The sequence below is a fragment of the Coprinopsis cinerea genome, assembly GCF_000182895.1.
Source record: "Coprinopsis cinerea okayama7#130 chromosome 2 map unlocalized cont3.2, whole genome shotgun sequence".
Lineage (NCBI taxonomy): Eukaryota > Fungi > Basidiomycota > Agaricomycetes > Agaricales > Psathyrellaceae > Coprinopsis > Coprinopsis cinerea.
In genome coordinates, this window is record NW_003307543.1 from 1,530,221 (window position 1) to 1,551,673 (window position 21,453).

The following is a 21,453-nucleotide window of genomic DNA, read 5'->3' on the forward strand; positions in this document are numbered from 1 at the left end:
GAACACAAGCATCCGCCAGTCTTTCTTTCCTTATCTTGCTACGACCACCATGGACGTCCCTGAAGACACCATACTCAACCTTTCCGACGTCGTGCACGATGAGCCCGTAGTCAACGACGCACCGACCAACACCAACCAACCACAGCAGTCCGACGACCGCCATTCACCCACTCCAGACTTCGATCCCACTGCCAACATAATGTCGACGTTGCACGATACATTTGGCATCTCAGACCACTCACCGTCTCATCTTTCATCTCCGGAATACGCTGTACAGATTATAGAACGCGAGATCGCCTCGTTGTTGAACCAGAACGCATCAGCAGCATCTGCCGCACTCTTGAATGCAGCAGCCCAGCAACGTCAGGCAAGTATGGACCTATCTCGCGGGAACTCCTTGAACTCGGCCCAGCCCGACACAGATTCCAACAACGACCTGAATCCAAGTCTCAGCAATCTTGTCGCTGTTCTACAAGCGATCCACGAGCGAGGCGGGGTTGAAGACGGTCGAGAGTCGGTGAATAAAGAACCCCAAACCACACGCACTGCGCCAGCCTTTCATTCGCTTACAGCAAGTGACACGCGTGACCAGCCTGGACCGAGCAAGAAGCGACGCGGCGAGCGTTCGGGCAACTCTGAAAATACAGGATATCTCTTCTCAGAAGACGAACACGACAGCGACTCAGACACTCTCGGCGGAGCGGATCGAGGTCGCTCAACTTCCCATGAGCATCAAACTCTCAGTGCTCCCTCCTCGGTTCCTAATCCTATCAGCGACCTCCCCCCTGTCACAGTGCCTGGCGAATTCTCGGATATCAACGATATCTTGACTCAATTCTCGGCATTCGATCCCGACGCGACGCACTCTCCAGCACATGTTGAATCGACTCCCGACGCGTCCCCTGTGATACCCCATACAAGAACAGTCGACAGAGACCTTTCGATGTCGTCACAGCCTCCATTGCCTGTAATGTCAGCTGTACCCGTGTTGCTGCCCTCGAACAGGGTGGAGGCGCCGCAACCTACCGCTTCGACCTCCTTCATTCCACCTGCACCTGTGCCTTACGACGCCAGCAAGAGACCAGCAACGAAGAGGCCCAGGGAAAGGGAAAAGGCGTCCAATTCGCATACATGCGATCACGAAAATTGTAACAAAACCTTCACCCGTCGTAGCGACCTTGCTAGGCACATGCGGATACATACTGGGGAGCGTCCCTTTGTCTGCACTTATGCTGGTTGTGGGAAGACCTTCATTCAGGTTCGCCCTTGCATCAGCTCCTTAAATTCATCTAATCGAGAGTATATTTATAGCGTTCTGCATTGCATGTACATTCTCGTGTACACACTGGCGAGAAACCTCACTGTTGTGAATACCCTGGCTGTGGCAAGACATTTGGTGATTCCAGTAGTCTAGCACGCCACCGCAGAACACATACCGGCAAACGCCCTTACAAGTGTCAAGAACCGACTTGTGAGAAGACCTTTACTCGGAGGACTACTTTGACGACTCATATGCGAACCCACGACCCCAACTGGGAGCCGGATCCCAATGTGTAAGTTATCTTGGACTGTTACTGGAAAAGAGTCCTCATGTGCCTTGCTGTGCTAGTAAATATAACTTCAAAGGCAAGAAGCGGAAATTGGACGACGAAGATGACCTTGAAGAGTCTGTCCGTGCCATTTCTGCTTTGCTGCAAGCTGGTAACGGGGCGGTAAGCTCAGGAAACGCACCCGACCCAGAGCTTCCCATTGAAGCGCACGTCGCCAGCATCAGTGCAGAAATTGCTGCTGCCATTGCCCAGGCTCGATCGCGAGGGTTTCAGGGTCAAGATGACGATGATGACGATGACGAAGGGGGAGAAGAGTCGGGCTCGGGACAAGAAATGGCAGTTCCGGAGACGATTGGCCCGAACACGAGCGGGATACGCGGTCTGGGTTCAGGGGACGTAGCGGCGGCAACTGGAACGGTTCCGGCGCCAACAGTGGCAAAAGAGGTATTGCCTTTGACAAGCCAACAACCAGAACGCGACGAGGATGAAGAAGACAGCGACGCCTTCCCTCGGCCTCTCCATTCACGGAAGACTCGTGAAGGCCCTCTGAGTTCTGCTGGAACTAAACGCAAGCGGTAGGTTTATGCGTTTCCGCGCCAGTGTATATTTCGTCAGTACTGTAAAGCCTGTAATATGTTGAAGCCGTTATAATCATCGAAGTTGTATTATTACAGCATGGCGGACCATCGGGTAGAAATCCAGATCCGAGCATGTGAATCGAGCGCACCCCCAGCTCTTTGAGCAAAGGTGATTGGAGACACGGGAGCCCGCGGCTCATAAATATGGAACGGAACCAAATGAGTTTCACAACTAGGACCCGTCCGAGTCTATCCGTTTCCCCACTCCTTGTCCACTTACCACTCACTCTTCTTGCACATCGACGACTACGATCACCACCAATTACCACATACTCTCCACAATGGCCAACGAGGAACCCCCGAGCACCGACCTTATCACCCTCACTCGGTGCGTTGATCTCATACCACTCTTCCAATCAGGGGTTTAACGCGCGTCGTTGTAGCCATGTCCTCAGTGACCAGATCCGTCTGGGGTCGTCTGCAACTGGCGATCTCACTCTCCTTCTCAATGCCATCCAGCTAACGTCCAAGTTCATCGCGACCAACGTCCGGAAAGCTCGTCTAATCAACCTGTGAGTTCCGGACACCTTGGTCGCGACCCTGAAACGACGCGAAACACGGAGGGACGTGCTGACATTGCCACTAGTGTTGGTCTGGCAGGCGAGACCAATGTACAAGGAGAAGAGCAGAAGAAACTGGATGTGCTTTCAAACGATATCATGGTTAACGCCTTGCGTGCCTCTGGGAAGACCGCCGTTCTTGTTTCAGAGGAACTGGACGAGGCAATCTTCATCGATGACCCATACAAGGGCAAGTACTGCGTGGTCTTTGACCCTCTGGATGGCTCGAGTAACATCGATGCCGGTGTCAACATTGGTACAATCTTCGGTATCTACAAAGTGGTGGGTACTCTCTCTCGCTCGCTTTGTCGCCTGATATCGCTGACAAGCGTATGTCTTATCTTTAGCAACCGGAATCTACAGGAACTATCGAAGACGTTCTAAGACCAGGAAGGGAGATGGTCGCGGCTGGATATACCATGTGCGTGATTCAAGAGGATATTCCGTTTCCCCGACAGGGCGCTCACTTCTGGTTATCTGTTTCTCTTTCTAGGTACGGTTCTTCGTGCAACCTGGTCATGTCGACTGGAAATGGAGTGAACGGCTATACCCTCGATGCGGCCCTCGGCGAATTCATCCTTACCCATCCTAACGTACGTGAACTAGATCCGAGTTAACGCCCTCTATCGTATTCTACCTTTCACTCGCTTATCTTATTCCATGGCTAGATCACTATTCCACCACGAGGGAAGATCTACTCCTTTAATGAAGGAAACTCGATGTACTTTTATCCACCTACGACGGCCTACCTCAAGTCCATCAAGTATCCCGCCAACAACAAGTCACCTTATAGCGCTAGGTATATCGGATCCATGGTGGCCGATGTACACAGAACCCTGCTTTACGGTGGAATCTTCGGATACCCGAGTGACAAGAAGAGCAAGAGCGGGAAGCTGAGGCTGTTGTACGAAGCGTTCCCCATGGCCTACTTGACCGAACAGGTAGGTCAATCTTTTCTGCACGGGACGTACGAAACACTGACCGCCGATGAAATTTAGGCTGGCGGTATTGCTACTACCGGTACACAGCGGATCCTGGATATCACGCCCAAGACCATCCATGAACGGTGCCCTGTCTTCCTCGGAAGCAGGGATGATGTGCAAGAGTTGATGAGGTTCTACAAAGAGGTCCCTCTTGAAGGATAGAAGAAACGAAGTAGAAAGTGCATAACATCTGACCATTGAATACCACCAAGGACTGTAATTCTGTATTTCAATTGCATATTTGACCACTCGTAAAGATGAGCGCATGACGTCACAACCCCTATTCATTTGCTTGGCATTATTTGCTCCGTGCCGAAGTCGGCCTGATTCGTGTGCCCAATTAGGAACGTGAACCTTGCTCTTCGTCCAACAACGACAATGGTTTCCGAATCCCCATTGACGGTAATTCAAACGCATCTCCGCTTTCAATCACAAGAAAGGCTCACACAAAGTTTGGATGCCTGCTAGTCTCCAGAACGTTCCCCTTCCCACAGTCCTGGTCCATCCGTTGGCAGGCGGACTGCTGTTAGCGGGAGGAAGAGGCAATTCATCGCTTCTGACGACGACGAAGATGATGTCGAGCAAGCACCCGTCGCTTCTTCATCCAAGAGCAACCGAAGACAACTTTTACACGCGAGGGCTCTCGAAGAGGATGAAGACGAGGGATACCAGCATAGTCGACCCAACGAAGAAGACGTAGACGTCGACATAGACGGCTCGAGCGACGCTGGCTACGCTCATACCGACGACCCGTTTTACCAGTCTCAAGAACCGGTACAGGCGCCAGTAAAGGAAGAACGAACAAAGAAGTCCAAGTCGAGCAGGAAGGGTAGCGGTAAATCCGGACCACCAACGAAGAAAGTCAAAAGGTCGTCATCTAGACGAGAGCGGTCGGTGGGCGATGGTTCTGACATGTCGGATGAAGAATTTGAGGCGGACTTTATGGAGGATGAAGACGATGATATGAGGCCTGTATCAGAAGAGGAGTATTCTGATGAGGAAGAGTATGGAAGAAAGAAAGGGAAGGGGAAGGCTGTCGGGAAAGGTGGAAAAGCGAAGGGAGGCAAAGGGACCAGACGTGCTGCATCCCCAGAGATAAAGTTTAGAAATGAGGGCAAGACAGCTCCACCACCCCCAGCAAGGACAGGTAAACCAGATCCTCTCCCATTGGACGACATGGATGTGGACGTTACCAATTCCGAACGCTCAGGTCGACCACTTGGAACCGCGGACTCGCGCCCTTCTGGTTCGTCGAAGAGTCCGGCGTCGCGCCATGGGTCTGTTCCCAAAGATACTGGGACTGGTCCCCCGCCACAGAAGAAACGCAAGCTTCCAACTATCAAGAAGAATAAGGACGGGACGGCGCCTACGACACCAGCCACTGCGAAGTCGACTGTGAGCAGTATCTTGAGCGAGGTTTTGCCTGCTACCCCTGCTCCGAGACTACCTGCTGCACAGCAAGGCGTGGCAGATTTGGATTTAACGAACAAAAACATCTATGACCAGTTGTTCAAAGGAGTACGTTGTGGTCCTGTTTTCAGAGAGTTGACAATAAGCTGACCATGCTGCAGGGGGCAAGTGCACTGAGCTCGGACAGACGAGCGAAAGAAGCAGAACGCCAGAAGGAACTCATGGCAATGAAGGAAGAGTGGAAAGCGAAGAGGGCAGTGGAACAGGTCGGTATCTCCTCTGTTGCATAGACAAGCTATCTAATGAACGTCGTAGCGAGAAACACCACCTTTCGACCTGCAAGCCCAGTATGAGAAGATTTCGCGGTTCGAGGAACGGCTAAGAACATATCACAGCGGTGCTCTATACCCCCATTATCTTGCTGGAAAATGGAGGGAGATGTGGGAGAGGAGCAAGGCTCGCGAACGGGAGCAAAGGGAGAGGGAAAGTCAGGAATCACAGCCGCTCGCGAATGGAACTTACGGTCATGACAGGCGATAATCTGCATCGCATTCGAGGCTCCTTTTTTTTATTAGGGATCTGGTAGCACATCCGACAACTCCTTTATAGATTTGTTCAACTGATCGAAGCACGTATCAAACCATTTTTGTGCTGAAGCCTCTTTCCCAGATCCCTTCAGCAGCTCGCCTACGGACGGTAATGAAAGAATGGAGGTTATACGACTGGAGAGGGTTTCGATGAAGTCGGTGAAGTTGCGAAGCTGGAGGGACATTTCCTCGGTGTCCTGGGGCGCATAGACGGTGGACGCGAGGTCGTCGACAGCAGCGGCGAACAGAGCTGAATCCTTTGCGAGGGAATCTAGGAGTGGGTTGAGATGGGTTTGGATTGGAAGGGAGTCATAGGGTGCAGAGAGTAAACGTTTTGCGACGTATTTGTGAAGGAGCGTCGACAGCTTGATGATGGGTTCCACCTGCCATTGAAAATGAATTCATCATTTTCAGGGGAATAGCTGAACCAGTAATACCTTTTTCAATCGACCCAATTCTTCAGCAGACATTTTAGAGGGTGCATCGATCCCCAGCTCGTCCCAGCCATCATCGATGTCGTCAGTAGAACCAGGGCTCCCTTCTGATTCGGACAATTCCTTCAACTCGTCCATGGCGTCAATGAGGGAGCCTTGATGCAGGCCCCATGCCTTCTTGACCGCGATGTGATTGCTGGAAGAGAGGCCGCCTGGGGAAGAACGAGCCTTGTCGATCGCGTGGTGAACTTCACCTGTCTTGGACAGATATGCATCATCGTTCACTTTTTCCCCGTTTGCATGGTCCAGGAAAACCTGGGCCAATTGTTTCAAGGGGTTTATGACCGTCTTCGCCACAGATTTAAATTCGTTGAGTAGGGTCAAACCGTGTTCTTTGCGGACGAGCCGGACGTTCTGCGACAGGTTGCCGACATGTGTTGTTTGGTCTTTGAGGGGAGTGATAGACGCCGAGTAAGTCGGTGAGCTGGGTTTCAAGCACAACGCGATTTTTGTGGTGGATGCATAGAGCAGCGATAGCAGGGCCAAAAAATCCTTGTGGATGACGTTGAGGCTGGTCTGATCGAGATCTTTGAGGTCGTCATCGAGATTACCGTCGGCAGCGTCGATGGCAGAGACGGCGGCGTCGCAAGCAGCAATGAGCAAATTAAGAGCTGCAATTGCTGTGGACGATGAGGAACAGTAAATGGGATAAAGAATGGGAAATGGACATTACAGTTTTCACGGTGGGACATGATGATGAGAGAGGAACAAGAAATCGCACGCTCCCGCGTCATCACAGCTTTCGCTCAAACGACGACTATGCTGGCCGTACGAGTCGCCCGCGCCGCGGCCAGCCATCCACCGCCCTCAATATTTCTGCGTCAAATACGGCCTGTACACCGCTCTCTCGTACTCAGGTCCGTCGTTCACCACCGCCAGCTGTCCCTGGGTTCCATTTTCGCCCGTCCTCGCCCAACTCCCGCCCCGACGCCCCACCTAGTCGCTCACATCACGCGTCTCGAGGCAGAGGCCAACGTTCATCCACACGATGTTGCAAAACAGGTCGCCCTCTACAAGGCTCTCGCCGACACGAAATACAAGTCGTCCTATGAGCTCATCATAAGTCGTTGGGAGAGAATGTGCGAGTTTGTGAGTGCAGCCCACTAGTCATGAACCAACGCAGTTACTGAACAAAACGCCAAATAGGACCCTTCGTCGCCCCTTCTCGCAAGCCCGGAAGCCTTTGAACTGTATTTGACTGCTCTCGTCAAGACCGGCCAACAGTCTACGGTATTCTCCGCGGTTCGCAGACGGGACAGTCTGCTAGCCGCTCATCACCCTGCCACCGCAACGGAAACCAAACAGGACGCTCCAGACACTACTGGGGAGGCTACTATTGGTTCTTCTGCAGACTCCCAACCTTCCTCGACGCCCAGTGTCCCAACCAGTCAGAATATTGCAGAGTCTGTTCTCGCCGGCCCACTCGTCTCCCCAACCCCTACAACGCCACCACCGCCCGCTCCTGATGCATCGAGACTCGCGGCAGCCAGTGCAGCGCATCCCAATGAACCCATACAGGTTTCCATAGTTGAACGTGCGTTTTGCCACATTTTCAATTGTAGCACCCGATACTGACCATGTGTTTAGGGAGGGGTTCATGGATTCCACGTCTTGTGAGGTTCTTTGCCGTTATGATTGTCAGCTCGTTCTGTGCGTGGTCACATTCAATCCCCCGCGCGATCATGCTGCTCATTCATTAATTTCAGTCTTCTTGGTCATACTCTCGGTATTCTTCGAAAACAGCGGTTTCATGAAAGCTGGGCCTCGACAAACGCAATTTGAGCCTTCGGAAGGTAAAGCCGTCAAGTTCAGTGATGTCCATGGCGTCGACGAGGCAAAAGAGGTTAGCACTATCGACATCATCGTCGGAGTGTATTGACCATCGAATCAGGAACTTCAAGATATCGTTCAATTCCTCAAGGACCCTGCAGCGTTTTCGTCATTGGGTGGTAAATTGCCGAAGGGTGTTTTACTAACTGGGTAATGGCATTTGCATATCGGTCTCTGCGCAGTTCGACTGATTGTTGCTGTTTTCAGACCACCGGGAACCGGAAAGACCATGTTGGCTCGTGCTGTTGCAGGGGAAGCCGGCGTGCCTTTCTTCTTTGCCTCCGGGTACGGTTACCCCATTTGAAGAAGCTATTCTGTCTAATGCATTGTTTTAGATCCGACTTTGAGGAGATGTTCGTAGGTGTTGGCGCCAAACGTGTTAGGGAACTGTTCGCGGCCGCCCGCAAGAAGGAACCAGCCATTATCTTTATCGATGAGTTGGACGCTGTCGGTGGCAAGCGCAGCAGTCGTGATCAGCAATACATGAAGCAAACACTGAACCAGCTCCTTGTGGAAATGGATGGTTTCCAGCAAAATGAAGCCGTCATCGTCATTGCCGCTACGAACTTCCCGGAAAGTCTCGACCAGTACGTTTCATTCTATACTTCGCCTTGTCACGTTTACTTACATCTGGCGTTGCCGTCAGGGCCTTGGTTCGACCTGGACGATTCGATAGGATCGTTGCGGTCCCTTTGCCAGATATTCGTGGCCGGGCCCAAATCCTGCAACACCACATGCAGAATGTGACAACTGGCAAAGGTATGTATGCCGATGGTTGCTCCGCCTGACCTGGTGACTTACCCCTAGCTTCCCAGATGTGGATCCCAAAGTTCTTGCTCGGGGCACTCCTGGATTTTCTGGCGCTGATCTCCAGAATATGGTCAAGTAAGCCTCCCTGTAGCATCTCTGCTGATGTCTGGCTCAACTATTTTGCGTGTAGTCAAGCTGCGATTCAGGCATCGAAGGAGAAGGCGCGTGAAGTCACACTCAAGCACTTTGAGTGGGCCAAGGTACGCAAGGCACACTAGTATTTCTCCTGTCACTAACCGCCTATCGATCTAGGATCGCATCCTCATGGGTGCTGAGCGAAAGAGCCAATACCAAGACCAGAAGGTGAAACTAGCGACAGCTTATCACGAGGTGCGCATTGTTTCGTTGCTCCAAAGTCAGTCGTAATATTTTATTAATTATATCTCAACAGGGAGGACATGCTTTGGTGGCCCTGTATACCGATGGAGCAATGCCTTTGCACAAGGTTACTTGTGTACCTCGTGGACATGCTTTGGGCTATGTAATTCCCCGTCTTTCGGTTATGTAGGCCCTTGAACTGACAATGACCGCCACAGACTTCATTGCTTCCCGAAAACGATCGAACATCTGTTAGCCTAAAGGAATACTTGGCCGGCATCGATGTGTCCATGGGTGGCCGCGTTGCAGAGGAACTCAGTAAGCAGCGCAGATTATTGCCTTACTTCGGGTTTTCTAATCTTCTTTCCAGTCTATGGTGCAGAAAACGTCACTAGCGGAGCTAGTTCCGACATCAAGAATGCCACCAGAACCGCTCAAGCCATGGTCAAGGTTGGACAAACTGCTATCATTCTGTGACTGTGATACTCACCAGCTCATTCTAGCAATGGGGCTTTTCCAAACTTGGACCAGTCTATTACGACACTAGGGACGAATCACTCAGTTCAAAGAGACGGGAAGAGATTGAGGAAGAGGTGACAAGGTGAGGGTCTGCTGACTTGTGGTTCTCTCTCATATCGTCTGTTTTGGCGAAAGTGGGATAAAGCATTGCCGGCAGTCTCCGAGCGCTTGCTCTTTTCTCTGCCGTTCGCCCGTGTCTACTGTTACTCAACCCTTTCATTCCAGGATCGTGAGGGAGGGCGAAGCTCGTGCCCTGGCACTTCTCAGCTCCAGGATCGATGAACTCCACAGGGTAACCCAAAATTCTTTTCCTCCACGACACCAGGATGCGATTTAACCTCATTGTTCCTTTTTCTAGCTTGCACATGCTCTTGTTGAGCACGAAACTTTAGACTCCGAAGAAGTGAAGAAAGTCATCAAAGGGGAACCTATCCGAAATATCTCGGAGGTATTAGAGGAAGAGCTTTCAAAGCCTAAGGAGCAGCCGTGATGGCAAAATGTCAGGAAAAAGAACCTGAACGTCAGTTAGATGCGTAATTCTTCGCGGGAGGGCCTCGTTATTTTACAGCGACGATATAATTCCACTGTACAGTCCAAAAGCCATTACCTACCGACCGTCCTTCTTTACATACCGCCGCCCATACACCCTACTTCTTTACTTAGCAATCTACGGCACTTTGTATTGCGCTTGATCGCTCAGATCTTGCGCACTCTGTGCATGAAACGGCACTCACATTCGGGCCTGCTGGGCAGTGATGAACGCTTTGGAACTCACCTTGCGACCGGTTCGGAGTTGCTTGTGGAGGGTTTTAGGAAGTACTAGAGTAGCATGGAGTTCGCCGTCGGCTGCCATCTCACCTGTGTTCCAAATGCTTTCCAGCACCTAGATGAGTCTATAGACTGCAGATTCACTGTGGTCACGACTCGCTTCTCTGATGAGCTGGGAAGCGAAGGCCAGTCACAGGATGCTCACTCCTTCGCTAAGATGTCGCCCAAGGGCAATACATTTCCCACTCTAATTGATAACAGCGGCTTGTGAGGCCGAAGTTACCCACCCGCAGTAAGGACAGTCTTTACGATAGCCGTGTTAAAATTAAAGATTCGTGTTCAGGGCGTGGTTGAGCCACGACCTTGCCCGCTCATTGTTTCCCCCAAATCTCCAAGGCTATTCACTCCCATAGGCCCGATCTTCCACCGTACCGTCGTCATCTGCTGATTGACAGGAACACTCTCATCTGCTTTACGGCCTTTAAGAACGGCACGGGATGATCAAATAGATAGCACTCGCGCATTTCTCCAGGTGCTGGTGATGGAACCGTATCAGGCGATTCGAGCCATCCAGACACCGGTGTCCTTTTGCCCTTATCCTTCAATCCAAATCTCGATCTGACCAATGTCGTCAAACCTTGTTGTCGCGCGGAAAATCCCATCTGGTGAACCCTGAATTGAGTTGGATATGGTCAAACTGGTTCTCCAAACTGGTTCGGAAAGCCTCGCTGACGACGATGGATGGGTCATTAGCCGGACCGTATCAAGCCTGAGGGGAGGTTGTAAATCGCATAAAAGGGGAGCAGAAAATGGCTGTTGGAATCCCCAACGACTCCCCCTTTACCAGAGCTCCCTTGCTGGACCCATCCGAGCGGTACGTGTCGCCAGAGTTGGAACATAACGCACCGTCTGACGGCCTTGATCGAAGCTTAAACCCATACACACAGGCGATCAGCCCATTCCTGCGTTCTATCCTACCTCCGCCGAAGGCCAACTAGTAGGCAAGTATAGGTCCCAGCTCGGAGCCGTTACTTGATGTCTGACACTGCAAATCGTTACAGCCATGTGCTTCCGGAAACTATTGTTCACCGACTACACTTGTAACCACAGAGTCTTTAGCCATGAAGTCAAAGTCGACTGCGAAGAGCCCGACTGTAAATTGAGCTCGCACCATAACCCCTCCTGCCCTCCCACAAATTGCGGGTGCCGCAATTTTTGGACACAGCCCGAGCGAATCCATAACCCTTCGGTACGTACAGTGTTGATGTACTGTCTGACGTTTGTTCATTCACCCTACGACAGTCCGAGCGATGTGGCCAGTCACCCCAATGCAACTAATGAGTTTGGCCAAATAGCGCTGTTGGAACCTGTAAAGATCGAGCGACATGAGTCCCCCCGTCCTGCAACTTTGAACACGCAAACATACTTACGTCTGTATTTAATCCTTCAATTCAAGTCCATCTCCATCAATGCGCTGTCACTTAGTCCACCGTCACCATATTCGTCGTCGTCATCCACAGTTCGTTGCTGAGCTTCCAGTTCGAGGGCCTTTTGCTTCGCTTGGGCTTTCTCGACGTCTTCCAAAGTCCATAGGGACACGCCTGTCTGGTTTTCGTTTGGGTTCTGGGATATCGTCCGCATGAACAACTTTGACAGAGTCAACGCCATATCTGTTGAAAGATTCGACGCAGTCTCCGTGATGCACTGGTTTATCCAGCGGGGAAGTTTTGATCGTTTGTCTGAACGTGCGAACCGCTGGAAGGAGACAAAGTTAGTAGGTTCGATGACTTCAAGAGGCGCAGATGCTCCGTACCTTGTCTGCGAAGATCATCAGCCCCCAGTCCGTCTTACCGCGCAGAACACGCCCTACACACTGTGCGGCGGTTCTCATCGCATCGAATCCGAGGAATTCTGATTCGCGTATCCGATATGCATCACGTAGATATTCCAGGCGGGCTTTCAGGATCCGACTTTCGGTATATTGGTATGGGACACTTGAAAACGTTCAGTCACGCTGTCCGCCGGATAACCTCTCAACATACCCAAACATGATGACCGCACGTCCATAGTTATGGTCAAAATCGATACCTTCGGAAACCTTTCCTCGCGCTACAGACAGTAGCACGGCACCACGACCGTTATCACAAGCCTAGACAATGCTCTTTTAGCCCCAGTAATGTGTCTCCAGGAGAAAATGGTTACCCTGCGATAGTTCTCCAACGCTATGCTCGTCTCGTTTGCGTCCGGGGTTTCCACAAATATCAACTTGTGCTTCCAGACTTCGTTCAAGATTCCCTGAGGGAGGTTGATTGTTGAGTGACATGCGAAGGCCTAGATGAGGTACGCCCACCATATCATTCCAAGCTGCAACAATTGATTCCATGTACAAGTAGCTCGGGAAGAAGGCGACTACCCCATCTGGGACGATCTTGCTGTATTCGACGAGGATGCTTCCAAAATTGCGAACAACCGCAGGATCATTCCGGACCTCGAATCGCGAACTGATAGCAACTTGGTCGCTTCCACGGGTAATGACCTGACAAGGGTTACAGGACGATCAGAAGACATGACACTGGAAGAGCTCACCAAGGGGAGGAACGCGTTGCGTGTCAATGTCATGGGGTATGTTTCTTGGACCACCGGCGTAAACTGCAGCATTTTGGGATACATGTCGAGCGGCGAGATCGTCCCTGAAGTAATAACTACGCTGCTAAAGCGTTCAAACACGGGCTTGATGGCAAGAGAGGGATCCAAGCATCTGAACTGGGGTTAGTTGTGTGATTGCGGAAATCCATCAAGCACTAACGTCAAGTGGAAAATGGGATTAGCAACAGTTGATGTGTCCGTCTCGTATGGCTCGAGTATAAGAAGAAAGCCTATGGTTCCGTCAGATCTTGAGAGAGAGGGAATGGAGTGCCTAGGTGCCCACCCTTTTCATATGTTGCAACCAGTGTCGCAAAACTAGCCACTTTCTGTAGACTTGAATACTCGTCCAGGCGGTTTAGCTCAAGCGTCCGAACGAGCGACTGTAGCCTCTCTGCACAAAATCTAGAAGATCATGTCAGATGGTCTGAAACTCATTGATCTGACAACCTACCTGAGCGGACGCCGTTCGATGTACGTGATATCCTTCAGATGTTGCAAAAAGGAAAGAGGGGTTTCGGCCACTACATGTGTCACCCGCATGCGGGTCTAGACAAGGATTAGCCCCGTTAAACTTCACAGAAGCTTGCAAGAATCACTTTCAGGTATTCCACAAATCGCTTCAGGAACGCAACGAAATGCTCTGCCTTGCGAATGTTTCCTGGTATGGCTTCATGTAGTAGGTCATCTGGTAAAACTGAGGAAGATGAATAGCGATAAGAGCGTGATACAGGAACACGAGAAGAGCTTATTGCTTACCAGGGTTTCCCATAATGCCATCGGTGTCGCTTTCTTCGGCCTCCTGCAGCCCTTCGACAAGCTTAGCGTATTCATTCTGCAGTTTGGCAGCGTCGGTGGTTTTGATTCTTTCAACGTCGGTTTCAGGTTATATAGAATAGCAAGTGGATGGCGCTTACTCGTCGATCTTCTCTGAGAGTTTTGTCACACTGCGAGCCGCCGAATCGAGCATTGGCCTGGTCAGATCGATGCTAAGGGACTCGATGCAGACATTGTCTGCATTTGGCGAGTGAGAAGTGGTTCCTGACAAACATAAACTACGTACCAATGTTGTGGGCCTCATCAAACACCACTATGGCATCTTTGGATATGTCTTTAGAGACTTGTTCAGCGACTTTGGGGTCCAGAAGATAATGGTAAGAGTAAATGACGATGTCGGCAAAACCCATCTGGCCATTAATGGAACGAAGTTAGGTATGTCAGTACGATATCCTTTAAGAGAACACCTACCATTCTCCGCACTGCAAAATAAGGACATATTACTTTCTGCCGGGCGTACTCCAGCACGCCCTCCAAAGTCCAGATACCCTGAGGTATCAGCGTTCCTGGTTCCATTTTGCCTAGATTCTAGTACAACGCAATGAACAGGCCAGTCGAGCCATACCAGACTACACGTACCTCATGCCAATCGCAGACAGGAACAGACCCAGGGTTCTCTCGATTCTTCTCGCAAACTGCAGTATTGGTAAGGTCTCGACACCGAGCATCGACAACTGTGCCCTTCTTCTCTCTTGCAACATCAGGATTGATGCAAAGGTTTTTTCGACTGGTTAAACCGAGACCCATAAAGTTTCTCTCCTTCTCCTTCTCTTCTTCCGTTTCGGCATAATCGATTCGGTATTTCATAAGACGCTTCAGCTCAGTCAAAGCCTTCTCGATTTCGGGAACAGTTCGAGAGCAATACACGAGTTTTCGACGCGTCGGGAAGAACTACACACTGCCATTAACGACGGAGCAGACGAGACAGTACACAACGCACCTGTTGGTACGACACGATCAGGGAGAGAAGGGAGACGGTTTTCCCAGTGCCCGAAGGCATCTCCAGCACGCAATGGCCCTGTAGCCGCCCCTCAATGTACTGAATAGCAAGTTGGTCGTTTGCGAAAACATACTGTAGCGTCCAGAGTTCTCTTCAGGTCACACATATAGGCATATTGTTCTGTTTCCGGGTTCAGAATGGTAAATATGTGAAAAGGGATGCGTTGCGAACCTGGATATATACGGTCGTAAGGGAAGATGATCTGGAATATGTTCAGAGGTCGCCATGAGAGGACAATGGATTGAAGAGACGAACTGGGAGGTTGTCGATGTAGAACTTCATGGTGGTTGAGGTCGTCAGTAATTATGTGTAGCAAGATATTATACAGTTAGATAGAGAAGATAGATACAAAGAACGATGGGCGAGGTTCGTCAACGTCGTTTAAGACAAACGACAAAGAGAGTCTCCATTTGCTGTCGACGCGAGCAGCCCTTCCGTGATGCCAAGCCGTCGCAAACTCAAAATACTTCCGCGCCCGAGACCAGTCAAATCCAAGTCAATTGTTCGAATCATGTCCTGCACAATTTCTTTTCAAAATCCAAGTAAATTAAGCATGAAAGGAATGACAAGCGGAAGCGTAGAGATATGCTATCCGATTAATGCTACGAAGATGGATATCTAGACTAAAAAAGTTACTGTACATGAAAAGACTGTTGCAGATTTGCTGGTATGTGAGGGACGTCACCGTCGTGTCTAATATCTTGACCGTGGAAAATGCAATGAAAGTTGGTGGATGTTAGTTTGTTAGATGCTTCTGCAAATGGCGCAGTCGAAGTTGAGCTTGTCTTTGAACAAAGCGGCTAGGAAAAAAGTGGGTCAGGTTGGGCATTCAACTTTCATGGGCTCGAGGAGGACACTCACGAAGAACAAGCAAGGCTGCAAGAATTGCAACCACGAAGATGTAAACGACGGTGTATTTGACGACGATCCAGCGGCGCTGCCGTTTCTGCTTGGTCGAGAAAAGTGGTGGTCGAATTTGTTTCGAGGGGCGAAGCCAGACTAGAGAGAAATTGTCAGCACAGACTGGAGTGCAGGGTAAGCCAGTAAACTCACAGAGCATAGTTGAGTGTAGGCTGTTGGCGAAAGGAATCAAAATGGGTGGAGTGAGAATAACCAAGAGAATATGTCCAAGAATGAAATCAGAGCCCCAAAGTGACATTTCCACAATTTTGACGATGAATTCACGAGCTGGCTGTGACATGGCAGAGTTGCCGAGGCCACGACCATACCATTTACCCGTCCACCAGGCCCTGTTGGATTCGTCGTGCTTGAATTCACGGGTGAGGAAGACGGCGATGAAGAACTTGTGCATGGCCCGCTGGATGGCAACAATGCAAATAACACCCAACACGGCGTTGGAGGCATCCCATTGCTCGAGGAACCACTACAGCGACGTTAGCAAACTGAAACCAGCCAATAAGGTCAACTTACGAAGAATTCAAAGGCAGCAACCAACCCAATCAAGCAGGTGATGTGGGCAATACTGGCCATGACGGAACCAAATTTGGCCCAGCCGTCCATCATGGGACCAAGCATGAGCGAGATGAAGAAGAGTCCGAGCAAGACAGCCGCGTTGAAAACGATAGGTCCAACGGAGACGATGGCGATACGAATCAACGGGCTGGGTTGTTGCTCTCCAGTGACGGGGTCGGGGAAGGACTTGACGAACATGTATGCGATCACGAATAGCGCGGCCAGGCAGATGGGCCAAATAATCTCAGAGAAAATGAGATTGCGCCAGGTGGCTCGAGGCACATCACCGGAAAGCTTCTCCGAAGGGTGACCGAGTTTCTTCTTCTTGTATCCAGTAATCATGGTCCTCGAAAGTCGGCAATATCCGTACCAACTGCTCGCCTTGGTCCTCGAGTTTCCGCGGGACATCCATCGCAAGAATTCGCGGTAGTCGATGATGAAGTCGGCGAAGGCGAATTGATGAGGGTTGAAGACGAAGGGGGCGATACAAAGGGATGCAACGGAGAACCAGAAATAGGCGAGATGGGGAATCCAGATGGTGAGCGTGACATACAACAAGATCAACAGATTCCTGAAGCCCATGTAGATACTGGGTCCCGCAAAGCGAGAATACAGGATGCTGAAGTTGATTCGAGTGGTTGCGAATCCACGACCAGTTGCGATATATCGTGCTCCACCGAAGGTCAGATTGCTGAGAATCGAGTTGGAGTAGATCTGGGTCGAGAACACTTCGAAGATGGGCGACAATGACAGGAAGTGCTTTCCAAGCCGAAGGAGAGCTGTGCCGGTACCACGTTCGAGAAGTTCTATACGCAAGTCAGCTTCGAACGCAGAATGATAGAACAGTGAAATCGAACCTTGAAGGAAGAGTGGCAAGAACGCAATGAAGAAGACCAAGAAGATGGAGATGATACATCGCCTAATCCAGTCAAAGACGGGAATCAAATTGTAACATCCTGGTTGTCCGGCGATGACATTGCCTCGCGCATCCAAACGACAGATGACCAACATCTTGTTGAGAGTACCGATGAACATCACTAAACAAGAGGCGTGAATAGCGCAAACGAGAGGATAACCTGCGATACTCACGTGTAATCATGAAGACGTGAATAGAGGTAATAACGAGGATATTGTTGATGTGGAAACCCGGGTGACCATAGTAGAAGGTGAGGAATCGATCGATAGGAAGTTGCGTGCCCAAGTAGTAATATTCTCGGCTGAGCATCTGTTCACCCATGCCAGTTCCAATCTTCGTTTGGAAGTTGAGAATGGTACCGAAACCGAGATCGCGACCCTTTCCGCACTGGTAGTACTCCGAATGCTTGATGCGACCTCCACGACCGAAGGCGTTCATACCGGCGAAAATATCTTCGTTCAGATGCAATCCCTTTTGGGCCTTGGAGACTCCTCCGCGAGTGTTCATAAAGGTGGCGTTGAGGAAATCGGGATGTCCGTAGTGCAGCTTCCCTCCAATCCATGCCAATGCACGAGCGGTCATGGTACCGAACGTCTGTTCCTTTCCAGCCGCAATGTCACCCAGTACACCGATGTTCTCCGAGAAGATATATTCACGGGTACCGATGATGGCGACTGGAGACTTGGCGAATTCCTTGTGGCCCCATTGCGCATAGGGACTCTGACTGGATACAGAGTACTCTTCAAACTCGCCAAGAATGTTGCGGATCTTGAGACATTCTTCAAGGTAGTTGTCCTGGTTGGCATCGATAAGCTGGAGGTATTCACCGCGGTAGAAGACGATGGCGTGGTTCTGGTTGTCAGACTTTCCGTCTCCGAGAATGGGATTGCCGGGCAACTCGATTCTGAACTTGGGCTTCCTCTTTCCGGTCTTCTCGTCGATTTCAGAATGTCCGTCGATGAGAGCCGAGTAAAGACGGGCCTCGCCACCTTTGGAACTGGGTTCTTCGTCAAGGTAAGCGATCTGCAAGTCGGGATAGGCGCGGAGCAAGAACTCTGCGTTCTCCTGCTCTTCCTTGTTGAACTTGGAGAACCGTTGCATCGAGATGGCGAACTTGAACTTCCTGCGGGACATCCGTTCCAATTCACGCTCCAAACGCTCCGTGTTGCCGCCAAAGGTGTGGACAATGTCTGGGTTCTCGACACGATAGAGGAGCTTGATGGCCTTGGAATAGTTCATCATGCCTGAAACAGTACGATAAAGGGTCTGCGCGCGGAGACTGGCCCAGATGCGGGTTCGGAGCGTGTATTCTGGCGACGAGTTCTTGAAACCGATGCAGTAGAAGGGCAAATCGTCGGCCTTGGCTTGCTTCTCGTTGGCTTGAGTTCCGGTACCATCGTCGACCTCTTCAGCAAGAATCTTGGTGTCCTTGACGAAATTGTCCCACTCGACAGGGTGAAGCTGCTTGAGATACTCCAAAAGGGTGACACGAGTGTTTTGATCCTCTTCACGAATGATCTCGCGGAGGCTGAGCAAGATCTTTTCAGAGTAGTGGGGGACAAGGACAGTGAAGGTGGGCATCGCGTCGACCGAAAGGGGTTCGGGAAGAGCTGTGGTAAGGGAGGAGGCGAAGAAGGAGATGCGACGTTCGGCCTCGCCCCCCGCGGGGAAGAAGGTGCCTTTGAACCCCTTTCCATCTTGATTTGTGAAGAATGGCGGGGCGCGAAGGGTTCGTCGGCCGTCGGGAGAATCTACCTGGTGGTAGAGAAGCCTCTGGACATTGTCGATGGAGAGAAGGTGCTCGCGGTACATGGAGATGATGATTGCGTTCCAGATTTGGGAAACAAGTACTTTGGGCTTGTACTTGACTTCCATCTCCGCGGTTGCAAGCAACTTGGCGTAGATTCGTTTGGGAAGGCGGGTGTAGATGTCCTTCCATGGCGTCCAGATGGAAAGGCCAAGGGCAAACGAACGACCAACGGAGAAGATAACAATCCAGATGATGTACCAGAGGTAGGTGTCGAGGAAGAAGAGGACCAAGTCCATGACGTACATGATTGCGAGAGTGAACGGAACATGATTCGTGCACAAGGCAGAACCGAAGAACCGGTCACTACATCCCTGGACCTTGGTCCGGGCCATGACGGCGACGGGGCTGCTGAAGGAGGAAGTCAAGAAGTAGTAGGACTCCGCGAACTTGCAGGCAAAGATGAGGACCCAAAGGGAGATCGACGCAATGCGAGCCGAGCGAGGGAGTGCGGGATATGAGGCTGTGAAGGTTTGGGATGCCATGTACTTTCGCGACTTTCCTGCCACTCGATCACCGAACATGCGACCGGATGGGATGATACCGAATGCGACCGTGGCTAGCACGGAGATGAAGAACTGTACTATGCCGATGATGAGGGGGATATTGCCTTGGTTCGGCCTGCCGTCGACAATTGCGATGTAAACTGTGGGGCCGCCAGTGAGGGCCAAGATGACCAATAAGAAGATGAGCCGTGTGGTAAGATGGGACGCGTTGTTCCATGTGGTGGGGATGTAGGAGAATTCGGCGATGGTGGCGAAAATCATGATTAGGGTTGAGACTGCACCACCCAATGCGACTGCCGACCAGGTCATTGGCGCGGACGGTTCTAGCTGGTCTCGGGGTGCATAAACCCGAGGTGAATGGAATGCCGTAAAGAAGAAAAACACGGATACGTGAAGGATCCAAATTCGATTGAAGTTGACCAATAGATGAGCAACGGATCGCTTCTCGAAATAGGTCTTGAAAAAGACCTTATTCCATTCGACCTTGGCCAGCTTGGGATACCGTTGTGCAGGAGGGGTGTCGACCAAACGAGTCTGAAATCTGGTATGAATACCCCTGTCTAGCTCTTGAAGGTAACGGCATTACTCACCCCATCTCTGAGCACGATCTTTGCCAAACCCTCGGGGTACCAGAAAAGCTGGTTGATGTCGTCGTAGCCGATAATATCCTTGTGGTCCTTCTCTTTTCGAACAAACTTGCCATCGACAACCTCGTAACCTTGATCACGGATAAAGTTGTACAGAGGCTTGATGATGGTGTTCAGATAAAGGCCTTCCGGGACGGGCTCGATCCTGTTCTGACACTCCGGACTGCGGTAGTAGTCGTCGGCGCACTTGAAGAGGAAGCAGAGACATTCTGGCATGAAGCGGACATTTCCTGCCTCTCCCCATACAAGAAGATACAGAGCAATCTGACGAAGCCTGTCGTACTGGCTCATGTTGTTCATGGCATTTCGCCATCTGTTGAGTGCCGTGTCAAGAGATTTGTTCCCACCCTTGATGCTTTTGAGACGTTGGAGGCCGGGGTTCTGAGATTGGCCAACTGCATCGTCAAGGTTGAGCTGAGCGGCAAAGTACCACTTGCGATAGTTTGCGTGTTGGCCACCAATGTAGTCTGCGTGCAGTGTTATCAACGCCTGGTTCGGTGTCATTCGGGAGGCGCGGGAGTCAAGGAGATGCATGGTAAAGTCGAACTATACGACACGGTCAGCAATGCAGTGGTGGAGAGAGGGGGAGGAGGAAGATACTAACCATATTGCGCATGGAGTCCCTCTGGAAACCGAACTTCTGGGTGAGGTCGAGGAAGATGTCCTCAATCTCCTCAGTTGACATGGGTATTTGACGATCCGCAGACCAGGCGGGGTAGTGTTCGGATGCGCCCAACCCGGGGTCGGCAAAGGGAGATATGCTTGGAGCGCTGCTTGCATGGGAGTCGACTGAGGGGTTGTAGGGAGGGTTGTACATATCTGGGCCAGAAGAGTCGGCTGTAAAAAAAGGAGGGTTACATGGTTACACCAAATGGAACCAGGAGTGAGACCTACCGCTCTGGTCGTAGAAGCCGGGCGCTCCTGCAAGCCGGGTGCTGCTGGAGTTCATGGCATTGTAGTGGTCGCTCATGTCAGATTCGTTGTCATAATCGCGGCGGGCAACAGGGAAGGAAGGGCCTGAATTTTGGCGCTGAGGGAACTGAGGATGGCTGAAGGGATTATTTCCAGAGTCCTGAGGCCTCGGAAAGCCGTTGGGAGCGGCCATATAGTTGGGTATAAAAGAATGGTTGGTCTAAGAGAAAGGACGGTCGACGCCA

General features: G+C 51.1%; 7 protein-coding genes across 7 annotated transcripts; 4 read left to right on the forward strand and 3 right to left on the reverse strand.

Moving 5' to 3' along the window:
* Window positions 1-199: 199 nt before the first annotated feature.
* CC1G_04246 (zinc finger and SCAN domain-containing protein 5) lies at window positions 200-2,129 on the forward strand (the record flags this gene model as incomplete). The annotated part of the gene is made up of 3 exons (XM_001833215.2): window positions 200-1,258; window positions 1,312-1,553; window positions 1,610-2,129. 3 exons carry the CDS (start codon window positions 200-202, stop codon window positions 2,127-2,129), a joined length of 1,821 nt encoding a protein of 606 aa, XP_001833267.2.
* A 259-nt stretch (window positions 2,130-2,388) lies between these two features.
* On the forward strand, window positions 2,389-3,905 carry CC1G_04247 (fructose-bisphosphatase). The gene is made up of 7 exons (XM_001833216.2): window positions 2,389-2,516; window positions 2,572-2,700; window positions 2,775-3,030; window positions 3,096-3,169; window positions 3,242-3,341; window positions 3,417-3,689; window positions 3,747-3,905. The coding sequence occupies exons 1-7, from the start codon at window positions 2,470-2,472 to the stop codon at window positions 3,891-3,893; spliced, it is 1,026 nt and encodes a 341-aa protein (XP_001833268.1). The 5' UTR covers window positions 2,389-2,469; the 3' UTR covers window positions 3,894-3,905.
* A 204-nt stretch (window positions 3,906-4,109) lies between these two features.
* Window positions 4,110-5,681, forward strand: CC1G_04248 (hypothetical protein; the record flags this gene model as incomplete). The annotated part of the gene is made up of 4 exons (XM_001833217.1): window positions 4,110-4,133; window positions 4,200-5,249; window positions 5,303-5,407; window positions 5,457-5,681. 4 exons carry the CDS (start codon window positions 4,110-4,112, stop codon window positions 5,679-5,681), a joined length of 1,404 nt encoding a protein of 467 aa, XP_001833269.1.
* Window positions 5,682-5,712: 31 nt separating this feature from the next.
* Window positions 5,713-6,914, reverse strand: CC1G_04249 (hypothetical protein; the record flags this gene model as incomplete). The annotated part of the gene is made up of 3 exons (XM_001833218.1): window positions 5,713-6,111; window positions 6,166-6,842; window positions 6,896-6,914. 3 exons carry the CDS (start codon window positions 6,912-6,914, stop codon window positions 5,713-5,715), a joined length of 1,095 nt encoding a protein of 364 aa, XP_001833270.1.
* A 1-nt stretch (window position 6,915) lies between these two features.
* On the forward strand, window positions 6,916-10,427 carry CC1G_04250 (ATP-dependent peptidase; the record flags this gene model as incomplete). The annotated part of the gene is made up of 17 exons (XM_001833219.2): window positions 6,916-7,311; window positions 7,369-7,756; window positions 7,810-7,872; window positions 7,929-8,065; window positions 8,114-8,202; window positions 8,260-8,337; window positions 8,388-8,639; window positions 8,699-8,811; window positions 8,868-8,937; window positions 8,993-9,062; window positions 9,115-9,192; window positions 9,254-9,343; window positions 9,399-9,498; window positions 9,551-9,630; window positions 9,684-9,781; window positions 9,925-9,991; window positions 10,058-10,427. 17 exons carry the CDS (start codon window positions 6,916-6,918, stop codon window positions 10,187-10,189), a joined length of 2,301 nt encoding a protein of 766 aa, XP_001833271.2. The 3' UTR covers window positions 10,190-10,427.
* Window positions 10,428-11,913: 1,486 nt separating this feature from the next.
* CC1G_04251 (transcription factor TFIIH complex subunit Rad15) lies at window positions 11,914-15,320 on the reverse strand (the record flags this gene model as incomplete). The annotated part of the gene is made up of 19 exons (XM_001833220.2): window positions 15,203-15,320; window positions 15,119-15,149; window positions 15,021-15,067; window positions 14,888-14,965; window positions 14,527-14,838; window positions 14,359-14,475; window positions 14,174-14,297; window positions 14,028-14,124; window positions 13,870-13,976; window positions 13,710-13,807; window positions 13,565-13,659; window positions 13,397-13,515; window positions 13,274-13,343; window positions 13,054-13,225; window positions 12,818-13,003; window positions 12,670-12,762; window positions 12,510-12,616; window positions 12,281-12,461; window positions 11,914-12,222 (listed from the first exon to the last, which is right to left on the reverse strand). Exons 1-19 carry the CDS (start codon window positions 15,227-15,229, stop codon window positions 11,914-11,916), a joined length of 2,370 nt encoding a protein of 789 aa, XP_001833272.1. The 5' UTR covers window positions 15,230-15,320.
* Window positions 15,321-15,691: 371 nt separating this feature from the next.
* On the reverse strand, window positions 15,692-21,401 carry CC1G_04252 (1,3-beta-glucan synthase; the record flags this gene model as incomplete). Its single annotated transcript, XM_001833221.2, has 9 exons — window positions 15,692-15,747; window positions 15,809-15,946; window positions 16,001-16,331; window positions 16,379-17,226; window positions 17,278-17,457; window positions 17,510-20,183; window positions 20,240-20,842; window positions 20,901-21,133; window positions 21,191-21,401. The coding sequence occupies 9 exons, from the start codon at window positions 21,399-21,401 to the stop codon at window positions 15,692-15,694; spliced, it is 5,274 nt and encodes a 1,757-aa protein (XP_001833273.2).
* Between the last annotated feature and the right edge of the window lie 52 nt (window positions 21,402-21,453).

What these genes read in the sequence shown, in the direction of transcription:
- CC1G_04247 (XM_001833216.2), top strand. Translation starts at nt 2,470, where the DNA reads ATGGCCAACGAGGAACCCCCGAGCACCGACCTTATCACCCTCACTCG. An exon ending in AAAGCTCGTCTAATCAACCT is followed by an intron (nt 2,701 to 2,774) that starts GTGAGTTCCGGA and finishes CATTGCCACTAG; the next exon opens with TGTTGGTCTGGCAGGCGAGA. An exon ending in GTCGCGGCTGGATATACCAT is followed by an intron (nt 3,170 to 3,241) that starts GTGCGTGATTCA and finishes TTCTCTTTCTAG; the next exon opens with GTACGGTTCTTCGTGCAACC.